Below are 12,929 nucleotides of genomic sequence, written 5' to 3' on the forward strand. Positions count from 1 at the left end.
TCTCATAGTGTGGGCTTGATCTAGTTTACCCATGCCAGACTAAAGAATATTGGGTTCTTGCTTTTGATTTTGCGGTAGTTTTTTTTGTTTTTGTTTTTGTTTTTGCTACTACAAAAAATACACCTTTGTTATTACATGTGTGTTTGTGTGTATATATGTTTGTGTCTGTACTCTGGACATGGCTCAAGTATTTTTCTAGTCCGTCCCTTTTGGGTTTTCCTCTTTTTTATGTAGTTTTAAGTAGTCCTCTTTTCCTAAGATCATACATACATTCTCTTCTGTTTTAAAGTTTACATTTATAGCTTTGTTTTTAACATTTTGTTCTTTAACCCATGTGAAATTTATTCTGGGCAGTGGTGTGAAGTAGGGACCTAGATTTATTCCTTCTAATGGCTGCTAGTTGTTCCAACACCATGGAAATTTAGGGTAAATCCACATAAAAACAGTATTTCTCAGGTTTATTTTAGTATTTTTATTTTAATATAATTTTTGATAACAAAGCATAAGATCTTTAATTTTTTTTGTTTTCAAAGATTTATTTATTTATTACTTTAGAGAGAAAGAGACTGAGATCACGTAGGAGGAAGGGGCAGAGGGAGAGGGAAAGAGAGAATCCCAAGCAGACTCCTCTCTGAGCACAGAGCCCAGTGCAAGGTTTGATCCCAGGACCCTGAAATCATGACCTGAGGCAAAATCAAGAGTCAGCTGCTTAACCCCCTGAGCCACCCAGATGCCCCAGATCTTTAAAATTTTTAAAGAGTGTTCACCAATTCTAAAATTTGAGGATATCACCAGTTATACTAGTGAAGTTTATTACTCGATTAAGTAAATGTTGGTGCCACTAGGAGTTTTATTTAATGTTGAGGTGTTTATCAGTTACTTATGATTTTCTGAACTCCTTGTTTTCTTTTTCATGTACGTGAACGTGTGAAATGTGATAGAGTGATTTGGGGATTTATAGTCAGACTAACCTGGAATTTCAATTTGGGCTAGTCATTGAAACTCTCTGAACCTCTGTTTTTCATCTTTACATTAGGTGATAATACTGTGGAGTGGAATGATATTTAAAGATAGTATTTGTAAAGTTGCTATATCAATATACATTGTATGTAGTAAAAATGTAATACATTTTGATTTCCTTCTTAAAAAATATGCATATGAAGTCCTTGGCATAGATGAATAACTTCCTTTTCTGGTTTATATCTCTTTAGAGGAATATAGTTACTTTTATTTGGGAGATTTTAAGAGAAATACAGAGTTAATTCTTAGCTAATTTTTTATGAACAGACTTCTATCTCAAATAATTGTCATTTCAGTGTCTCTGAATCATTTACTTCTGGTCTTTTCTTTTGTTTGGCCACTCTAGGATAGATAGTTTTTTCTAGGGGAAAGTTTGAAGGCCATCTCAATCTGTGAGAAGGCATACTCAAATTTAAATGTTTCATTATATAGTGTATTAATAAGGTGAAGTGTTGAATCAGATGGGCTCTGAGACTCCTGAACTCTGGGATTCTCCCAGACTCAGAAGTGTGCATGATCTAAACATTGTTCCCCGAACAGATGTCAGGTGCATCTTGCATTTTTATTAGATGTCAAGATACTGGTCTCTAAATAACTATATGGTTGTATGCTTTATTAAAAAAACATAATAAACTTTATATGATAGATTCTGAAATGTAGTAGTCAACTATTCAATATTTCATGACATTTAAGAATTAATTTTTTTAAAATTTCTTGAATAACTTAGAAACTGCATTAAATTGTGTAGTTTTCTGTATTTTCATTTATAATTATCAGTATATTGAGTTGTATGTTTATAAAAATAGTGATGTCTGTTTAGTTCAATGCCCAGGTGAGAGAGTACAGTAACAAATTATTCATGTTTTATGAACATGTTTGGTGTCAAGTAAACAGCATGTACTGTAGATATGTATTTTGCAGCTGGATAGAAAAGCCTTCCTTCGGTGAAGTGGTGTGGGCAAGTGTGGCTTTTTCCACTCCCACGGGAACTTCCGTGGACAGTTTGGAAGATGAGAATGACGGATGACTGACTCTGGCGTGCTGGGATGTAGAGCGATCTGCCGTCCCCACGGTGCAGTGTGTTACGAAGGGAATGAACGTGTTGTTTTGTTTCTCTGCCCCCTTCTCATGCAGGCGCAGCAGTCGCGGGCATCTACCGGGTCGCAGGGAAGAACATGGCCCCTTTGGAGGCGCTGGTGTGGGGCGTGGGACAGACTGTATTGACATTAATCATCTCCTTCTCAAGGATCCTCGCCACACTCTGAGCTTTCGGTGGGAATGTCTTACTTCACATAAGGAAACAGATGTACAGATTGTCAGAACACGGCGTTGTGAAGGAGCGGCAATGAAATCGAGGAGGAGAATGTGGAAGGAGCAGGTCGCAGCAGCCGGCCTGAGCTGTGTGCAAAGATCGCCCTCTGGTGTCCAAGTGATTGCACTACCGCACTGCACCTTACGTGCCTCCGTCCCAGGCCAGGCGCATCACACTACGGGAAGCTACTCGAAGAAGCACCTTGTTTAGCGGCCAATCAGGTTAACATTGGTGTTGACTCATTGTTCTTAACAGTGTTGTGTTGAGTTACAGGGACGTTTGGAGGAATTGATATATGTGCCAAACTCTTCTCTTTTTTTTAACATTGATCATGTGACAATTTCCAAGTGCAGATGTAGATGAGTGCTGTGAACCATATTTGACATGAATTCAGGTAACTAGTGAGATTTTTGTTTCGTGACGCTAAATCCCGTATGAGTGCTGAACACCGAATCATTTAATAGGAGGTAAACTATTTGGTTTTTAATGTTGAACGTTTCTGGGATTTAGGGCTTTAATATGTTTAGGCATTGTTATTTACTTTAATTTATATGGAAAATAATATGTAATGGAAAACTAGCTAAACTCTTTCAAGGACTCCAAGTAGACCCGGACGGTGCATCCTTTCCACTCACTTAAATAACACTCTTTTAATGGTTTCCCTCCTACGTAACTATTCTATTGACATGAATTCAAAAACTTCATGGGTCACACACATTGACTGTAGTTCGTGTGTCATAAAAATATAATTTGAAAATTTTCTTATAAACTTTGTAAGAAAAGAAGTCTGAAATGCATGTTGCATTCTTTGACCCTTCTAAAGAAAGTTTTTGCCATGTATCTCATGGAGAAAACATCTTTATAACTAGTATCTCGGTGGGATTATATTACTTGTTGCATATATCTTGATTTTTGACAAAACATAAACAGTCTTTCATTCTGGAGTATTACCTATATTCAAAGAGTGGCCTAAATTAGGCCGTGAAAACAAAGAGCCTCATTTGTAGATAAGTAACAAGTAAGTTATATAAGAAGAGTAATAAACTATCTTACATTGGGCATGTGGTAACATAATTTCGCTAAGTAAAAATTGGGGAATATAATAAATAATTTAAAAATTTGGCAGTTAATCTCAGCATATCGGTACAGTACTGAACATACATTACGCTGACTCTGTTGTTCGGTTCTTGATTTGTGCAGTTAACTTTCCTAGAATCAGTGATGACATTTATTAGAATGAAAAGGTCCTTAGTAATACAACATTTTAAGAGGTTTTGGCAAGATGCAGTTGTTTCTAAGAGTGCAAGGAGTAAGGGAAACAGAACCTGGTTGAATTTGTCTCCTCCTGAGATTGTTTTATTTTTTTTTAATTTTATTTATTTATTTTTTTTAAGATTTTATTTATTTATTTGACAGAGATAGAGACAGCCAGCGAGAGAGGGAACACAAGCAGGGGGAGTGGGAGAGGGAGAAGCAGGCTCATAGCGGAAGAGCCTGATGTGGGGCTCGACCCCGGAACGCCAGGATCACGCCCTGAGCCGAAGGCAGACGCTTTAACTGCTGTGCCACCCAGGCACCCCCTGAGATTGTTTTAAATACCAGGTCCTCTTATAAATGTGCTGACTCAAAAAGCCACTGCAGAAAATATGAAGTTAAGGGCGATCTAAAAAATAATCTTCATACTCTAGCCTCACTGTTTTATAACCCGATTTGGTAAAAAGTACGTTTCTATTAGGTCCCATTCAGTTTAAGACCTTCATTACCCACACCACTTTTTCTCCCCTGAAAAGCAGAATGTGTATCAATGACTTAACAATAGGGGGTTGGGGATACTTTTACCAGTATGGAAGCCAATTTGGGGGGTTTACTAATGCTGTGGCTTGGAAATCTGTTTTTAAAGAAACCAGTAAGCAACTATGCATCCCTAGAGATCTTTGAAGTAATCTTAAAATCAATTCTTTTTATTATGTACAAGCCTAAAATTATTTTCATGTGTTCTTTATGTTCCTGATGTTTTCCCAAATTAAATTTAGGCACAAATTTTCCAAGTCAATTTGATTTCTCCTTTTCTTTTAGACTTGAATTGTGTTCTTCCTTTACTTTGGCTCTTCTGTTGGTAATTTCAAGTGTTCATAAAAATCTTTGAGAGGAGTTACCAATAATGTGTTCACATTGTTTCAGATCTATGATATGAATATTTATTTTAACATATGGTTGTTTCACGACTTAAGGAAGTTATCATGATAAGGGAATACGGAGACATGGTTTAGAATCCAAAATTAGCCAGAAAATAACCTGGACACATTAAATCCATCGATGTGTGGACCAAAGAGATTTCAACTCCTGTTTTTGCTCTAAGAATGGAAGTATAATTGGATGGTTAATAATTAGTCTATGGAGTGTCCTGCGGCTATCCCCATCAGGTTGCTTTACACTCTCAATTGTGTTTGTGTGTGTACTTTTAACCATTGGGGGAACTGTTGGTTTCTTTGCTGTTTTCAGTTCTTTCCATTGGGATTTTGTGCAAATGTCACTCTCTTGATGTTTTGAAATGCAGTTGAATAGTGTGAATTGATGAAATTGTCTTAATAGCTATTTCTATGCCGAGATTTTTTTTTTTAAATCAGTGGTTTTCCTACAGAGACAACTAATGCTTAATGATATATATCCCCCCACACATATATGTCATTATATACATGTATGTAAAGCTGCTATATATGAATATAGTCTAATTGGAAAGCTTTTGTTCAGTGAACACTTTCATGTTCTAGTAGAGAATTTTATATATTTGTTCAGTTGAATGAGCTTTTAAATAAGTAAGGATGTTTGAGATTTTTGAACTTGGAGACATTTTTCTTGGTTTATTAGTGCTGGAGACCCTTGTTTGTGATGTGACAAAAGCCCTTATTGGTGTATTTGGGTTACACCATCTTAAAATTTACATGTGATTTAGCAGTAAACTTTCTTCGTGATAAATGCAGGAAGGAAGGGGGAAATCCTTTAGAGTTTACACTCCTTTATTAAAAAAAAAAATGTTTACTAAAGTACTACTGATGGTGAAATCAGTTCCCCAAAGAAGAGATCTATGCCAATATGCACAAACTAATTATTATTTAACATGCTGATTAGAACTGTCCATAGATCAGAATCAATCAGGGGGGCCACCAAAGCTACAAGTAATACATAAAACTTTTAAATGAAGGAGGTGCCAGTGATCTTCCCCATGGGATGACTCCACTGGTTGCCTAGAACGAGGACATTTCTAAATGATGGCTCTATTCGGCGCACACAGCTTAATCATTCTCACTTTAGATCTCAGTGTATAATAAATAGTCTTATAGTTTGTTACCCAGTGTACTTTCTTAGTATTTGCAATGTACATTTCCATTGCCCAAAAAAGCATAAGGGTTTTGTTTGTACTTTAAGTGAGAAATAAGGAAATGAGCTGCCCCGTATATCATGCATCTGTGATATAAGGAACAGGGATAAGTTCAAGTCAAAGAGTGTTGTTGAACAGGCCTTTAAAGATCTAATTAAGACACAAACAGCGCTGCCGTGTTACTGTGGCCAAGCCAGCACTGCCATGCCAACTAACTCAGTCTCGTAAGCGTGTTTGGTGGATCTGCTGTTTTCAAAGTGCTGTACTGAGTATTTCTATAGTAAGTACAAGGATGACCGAGGGGGGATCCCTGCCCTTGAGTCCACCGAGAGCTAGCAAGGTGATTGATTGTACACCCTAAAAAGGTTGGGACATTTTACTTCCCAATTCTGTTTGAGAGTTGAAGTCCTGTTCCCCCTGCCCCCAAATTCTGGTTTTCCCATTTTATCCACCAAAAGGACTTTCTGTAGCTGAGATATCATCACTGTGACAGAGTGGACGGAGCACTAGACTCTAAGCCCACCCCATCAACTCGAAGCCAGGGCTTGTCGACGTCTTGCGGATGAGCGCAGAGCAGTACATGTTTGGCAGCAGGTGGTCAAGAAGAGAGTCATTAGAATGGTTTTAATGACATTTTTAACAGCAATCGAATGGGTGGTTTTGTAAAATTCATCTATTTTCTTCTGTTTCCACATGTTCCCCTACATATATTTTAAGAAGGAAACTGAAAAATGTCTCTTATAATCTTGCTTCCTTTACCTCCTCTCCACCTCTTTATTTCAAAAATGAGCAGATTCTCCAAGACCACTTGTGGGAGTTGGTGGCGGTGGAGATGGCCGGGGCAAGCAGGGTGAAATTGCTGTGTTTATCGCTAGTTAAACTGGAGCGTAGCCAGCGCTGACTTCTCTGCCTTTGCCTTACCCTGCTCGCTTCCCGCTCGCTTCCCTTGGATCATTCAGCCAACATCCATTGAATGTCTACCGCATGCAACCTAACTGTCCTCGTTTTAGGGATGGGAAAGGGTGTCCTCTGTATCCTCCTCTCCTCCACCACCCTGGGCTGCGGGCTTCAGGCGTCCTGTCAGTTCTGCAGGAAGGAGAACCGGGCTTCAGCGCCTACCGCGTCCTTCCTCCCATGGACCAAAGGTGCTTACGCCCTACTCGTTTGTCTCTAACTGCGAGGAGATACTGTTACTTTTGATTTACGTCCAGGTTATAATTCACAAAGTCACAAGATGCTAAGGATATTTTTTCTGAAATATTCTCGAACTACTTCACTCTTGCTATTAAATTTTTTCTCTCTCAGAACGTCTTAATCAGACTCTCTTCAAAGAGTCCTTTCTTGTCTGTAAGATGTGAAGACCATCGGACGTCAGGAAGAAATTCTGGTAGACCTAGATGGAGAGAAGGTGGGCACCGCTTGCTGGGTCGCTGTGTAAATTGCCGTTCCTTTCAATAATCAGGGGTGAGAATCTCAGTGTTGAAAACGGGCTAGTGATCCTATCAGTTGGCTCATAATTTCTCTTAACTCCTAGTCCTTTTTATAACAGCTTGTGGGGACACTCTTAAGGTGCAAAACGACATTATTTCATTAAAGATGATAAGGTTTTTCAAACATGCGGTAGCATTTTGTAGCAGCGGGCAGTTTAAAGGCAGGAAGAAGGGCTGGAGGGAAGGGCCCGCCAGCTGGGGCGGTCGCGAGAAGTCCCATGGGCGATGGGAACACAGCTGCCCCCTGGTGGTAGATCCGTAAACTACACTGTGTGAGGATGTCTGCGGCAGGATTACAACATGCTGTGTCTTGTGAGACTGAACGGAGCATTTGCAATCCTATTACGTGTGTGTGTGGTGATGGGTGTGCTCTTCTCACGGAAGGATCTCTGTTCAGTGTAGACAGTACAGTGTGTTTGAGGAGGCTGCTAAAGTCGTTATCTGAAAACGTATCTGTGAATTTGGGGAAGTGGTTAATATGTAAAGTATTTTCAGTAAATGTGGCAATGCAGCAGCGAATACTTTATTAAATTGATGGAGGCACCCACATTTCTGAATGAACTGAGCTCTGAACTGTAACGGTCTCCTCTCGAGTTTGGAGGACTCGGCTTTACATTCATCGCGCATATGCTGAACTTACATAATGACCCTTTGTCGGTTTCAAGAACTAATTTTGCAGTTTCATAAAAATCTCCCTCTTCCTTCCATACCGATGTCATATGTTCTAGTTTAAACATATGTACAGTTTGTTGATAGACCCAGAAGTGTGGTTTAGAAGAAAATGTTCTTAACACCTTATGGTTATGCAGCTATAATCTTACTGAAAAATAAATGCTATAGGTAAGCCAAGAGAGCATGAACTTCTTACATATTTTTTGGATTATACACTGCACCCATAACGATCTCCCCTCAGTGGGAATGTGACTGCCCCCTCTTTGGGAATGTATTTAGGTATGTAACTGAAACTGGAAAGCAGTGTAACACAAATATATAGAAAGAGGAACTATCATTCATAATTACCGTAACTAACACTTTTTCTCCTAAATACATACTGATGATTTCCAAAGTTCATCTCTTGTTTTAGAGCCCTGTATAAATGAATGCTAACTGGACAGTACTACTGATGATGAGAAATTTCTCTTGTTTTTAAACTAAAATATTTGCACATCATCACTAAGTATCTTGGGGGGAGGAACGTTTTAAAGTTTTCTCCATGGAGAGTGAAATAGAGGCACTTGTTTGAAAAGTAATTAAAAATGATTTACTTTCAAAGTTGGATGAGTTGATGGTCTAATTGTTGACACTTTCTTGGTATCTGTGATATCAGATGCATTTATGATGGAGAAATTTTTACAGTTTCAACCCTCTACTCAATACACACACACGAGCTATACACGTTTAGATGAACAAATAAAATTCCACAGTATTTTTCATTTAGTACTATAACTTGCTAAAATTCCTAGGATTCTACCATGAAGTATTAACCCCTGACTCTAGTCATCTGAGGACAAGTGGATCAACTTCAAGTTAACCAACAAAAATGGCTTGATTTAAATAGCAAAAATATAGTTTACCCGATAGGTATTAAAAATTCACTTTCAAATTGTGTTAACTCTCAGACCACTGATGAATCATTTAGTAAAATACAGTAGTTTTTAAAAGCTAAATGATGCCTTAGTGCCTTGGAAGTTAAGATACTTTTGCAAAGTGAATTTGGCAGGATTCAAGATCGGCGCGCTCGTCACTGGGGATTTAGAGTTTAGGGACGGTATAACTGAATTAACTCCTTATGGTGAATAAAAATCAGCCATTTTGCCATTGACTCCGACAGATGACAACTACTTTCCTTACATTTTCATGATGCGGTATTCGTCTATAATTTTTTTTTCTTTTTACAAGTAAGTTTGAAATGGAGAAAAATGTAGTCAAGACAATTACATGTGGGATTTTAAAATTTAGTTTTCTCGTAAACTAGAAACTCTAGTGTGAACAGTGTTAGTGTCGTTATATCGTAGTACAAGGGCAGAAACTTTATGTAAACTTTAGGCATATGTTTACTATCAGGGATTTATTTTTACTATAGAAATACTTAATGTACTGTGAAGTTTAAAGACAGGAAGGATAAATGTCGGACGGGGTCACGCACAAAAGCAAAGGTACATGTGATGAGGAACCCTGCGTTATGTGAACACAATCCGCCCCTTCTGTTAAGACTATAAACTACACTGTATGAGTATGTGACTGCATGTTTACATAATACAGTTTAATTTCGAAGGATTACTTTAAAGACTATGTTTGTGTATAATACCTAACGAGCTGTAAATATTGTATACTATTGATTTTTAATTTTATATAAGCGATTTTTTTATTTCCCAATTCATGTACAAATCTCACTGTGTATATAGCGTAATTTCCTGGAGAACACAGGTTTTGCAGTGAACTGTTTTTTAATCGTGGTAAGCATCAGGCTAGCCTTCAGGATGTTGGTCTTTATTTTAAATTATTTTCCACCACTCATTTTCTTCGAAGGGCAGCCATAAGCATATGCAAGTTATTTTTGACTCTAGAAAGTTGGTCTGCAAACACAAGATCTAGGTTCCAATTCGTTGCTTTAAAGAAAAGATGCACAATGAATATCATCCACTGTCTAATCACAGGACCGTTTCTGAGGTCCATGTGTCTCTCCTCTTTGTAATATACAGGGTGAACTCTTTACTGACACACACAGGACAACTGTTAAAAGTGAATCCAGCACTTAAACATCATTACATAGAATTTATTGGATTAAAAATTTGTAATATACAGTATTTTAATAAAATTTCTGTATTCAATTTCATGCACTTATATATAAATAAACCTGTCTTTAAAAGCTTTATGGGGTGTTTTGACTCTTGATGACATAGACTCTCCGCTCGTTCACTGCAGACTGGACTGTTTTCTCTTTCCCCCTGTTCAGGTCTTCTTGGCTGGTTTTACATGTGGATTTTGGAGGTAGTCCTGCAAAAAGCAAGCAAGAAGTCCACAAGCTAAACTTGCTTGAGTTTATTGTTTTACCTAGGACCAGTCGTAGGCCAAATAAACATCTTCTTCTAAGAATTATTGTTTTAAAAGGCACACTATCAATTTTATGAATAAATGACTACCATTTATTGAGTGTTTATTATCTGTTAAGACATTTTATATGTATCCTTCAAGTTAAGTGGATTACTAAGGTTTACGAAGGTAATCCTTTACGGATAAAGCATTGGAGGTTCTGAGAAGGTGAGAAACTTCTCAAGGTCACACGGCTGATAATGCTGTGCTCGGGTTTTCTTAGTCTCCTACCTGTGTGTTTTCTCCAGTTTGCTCTCTTGGCTTCTACAGAGCATTCTGGAAGCTCCTACCTGCAATGAGAGAAAATCTCATTCTTGACCAAGACCAGATGGCCTCATGGGGATTTGAAAAAATTATCAACTCAGGATTTGTATTGTCAAATTTATGAATATTTTGAATTTTTGCTAGGGATTTCCAGGGGCTGGTACTAGGTACCTAGTTAGGCTCATCTGTTCTCCTGCCTGAAAAAAGATTGGGACTGACAGAGCCAGTCCCTGTAATTGTTACAAACCCCACGGGAATAAAAGCGAGGTAACTTTAAAAACTGTGCAAGCAAAATGGAAGTAAACATTTTTTTTTCCACATACGTGGACATACTAATTACTTAATTCAAATATAATTTATTTTTTCTAAGTAACTTTTTCATTCAACCATAAGAATTATAAAATTATTATTTCATAAGTCTTAAAACGTTCTTGAGCAAAACATAAATCTTGAGATTAAAAAGACATTTTCTATGTTGTGTCTATTATCTTTGGCTCTTGAAGTAATATTTTTACAATGTTTTTCTAATGGGTAAGTTTTGGGTATTTTGATATTTACCGAGCATTGAGAAAAAAATATCAAATTTCAAAGTTATTGCCCCTGGGGCAGAACAAGAGCAGAGGGAAAGGTAATCTGGAGGAAAGATGTTCAGGTGTTAGGCTGAGCTCCACGATGAAGCATGAGTCCTAGTCAGACTCGTGGAGGAAGAGTAACTCAGACCTACTGGCTAGGCAACTGTGCCATCTATGTGTTGAAACAGAACCCTTGTTAATTTATAAAATAGTGCCGAAAGTTTCAGGGTACGGGGAGAAAGGTAAATAGGACCTATAGCTGAGCTTTAAGGAGTAGAACATGGGTTCACCTCCAGCTTCTAATGGAATCTTACCAGAAGAATTTTGACAGAAGAATCGTTTCCGTTCCATTGTTCTTGCTGAACTGCCATTGATTTTCCATTATTTGTTGGTATCAGACATCTTTCTTTTGGCCAGTTTTATGAATATTCTTCAGGCTCAGAGACTTCTGGGGACTGATTTGCAATATGGAATCACCATCGGGAGGTTTTCTTGCAAAGCAAGAGTTTTATCACTAGATGGCGCAATGGCTCTATTATATTTTCCTCTGCTTTTGTCTTCGCCATCACCTACCAACACAGCCTGTACTTTTGGGCTCAATTCTGCACGATACATCTGATGTTCATTTTTTGTTTTCTGACAAAAATACACAGAAGGAAACTAAATATGATAAATATCAAGAGCTACGTATTATCACCAACAAATTTAACTTTTCAAAGAACATTAAGATTGTGTTCAGGGGTTATTTGCAAATAAGAAAAATCACATTAATTGTATGATTTGGTAAATCATTAATCTGGACCTGGATTATGCATTTTTCTCAAATTGGTTGTTAGTCTAATAGTTAATGCTTTAGTGACATTTAGTTATGTGGTCGGTCAACTTGTTGGATAAAAGGAAATAGACCAACATAATGCTATGGGCCTTGTATCCTGAGACTTGGTTATGGATTCCTGCTCTGCTGTTTGGTATGTGGACTTGGCCAAGTTATTTTCCCTCAGTGATCTTCAGTTTTCTCCTCAGTAAACAGTGACAGTGTCTCCTATTGCATTGGACGGCCGTTCAGCAAATACTTGACCCACTGGCATCTTCCTCTTGTGTGTTGTGTGCACGTGGAAAGATGATGTACTTCTAGACTTTGCCGTACGTTTTGGTGGTGAGTTCAGATACCTCCATTTCGAAGTCAGAGCCGGATGCCGTGTCCATACAGTGCAACAGTGTGTTTTCAGAGGGGATTTGTTTCAGGTTCAAACCATCCCACTGAACCACGAGCTGCTTTGGCAACAGTCCGCTGAGGGAATTTCTCAGAGACATACCTCAGGAGAAAAGAGCCGGTTAGAAAAAAAGAACGGACAAACTTGCTCAGCAAGCGAATTCGTTGCATTCTGCACACCAAATACGTACAAGATGAGGAAGCCACCGCAGCCAACATCAAGGAAGTTGCCCGACGACGGCCGTGACTCGCCTGTCAGCTGTACACATCGTCCGCGGCCACCTCAGATCCTGTTGTGAGTGGTCTTCTTGGCTTTGTTTATTGTTTCCGGAGACAGCTTAGAGTTCAAACCCAGGGAAGTGTTGGGCTTTTCAGCTCCAGAGTTTCTGACCTTAAAAGCACAGGCCTTTGTACACGGCCTGGTCTGTGGCAGCCGTGGAGACACACATGCCTACGCACTCAGGGTCTTAAAGAAATCGAGGCCGAAGACCAGAGAATGTACCAAACTGAGTTTCACAAAACGACGCGGCTCCCGTACCCTTTGCTTCGTTTTTGTGGGAATCGGTGTTGGTGGGTGAGTCCAACT

At 38.5% G+C, this 12,929-nt stretch overlaps 1 protein-coding gene across 1 annotated transcript in view; it reads left to right on the forward strand.

The window, feature by feature from the left end:
* Positions 1 to 10,074, forward strand: part of TMEM170B (transmembrane protein 170B) — a 34,775-nt gene extending 24,701 nt beyond the window's left edge. The window contains exon 3 of the mRNA XM_026511493.4: positions 2,155 to 10,074. Within this exon, the coding sequence (XP_026367278.1) occupies positions 2,155 to 2,285 (131 nt within the window). The 3' untranslated portion in view covers positions 2,286 to 10,074. The remainder of the gene's footprint in view (positions 1 to 2,154) is intronic.
* The last annotated feature ends 2,855 nt before the right edge of the window (positions 10,075 to 12,929 follow it).

The sequence above is a fragment of the Ursus arctos genome, unplaced genomic scaffold (assembly GCF_023065955.2).
Source record: "Ursus arctos isolate Adak ecotype North America unplaced genomic scaffold, UrsArc2.0 scaffold_31, whole genome shotgun sequence".
Lineage (NCBI taxonomy): Eukaryota > Metazoa > Chordata > Mammalia > Carnivora > Ursidae > Ursus > Ursus arctos.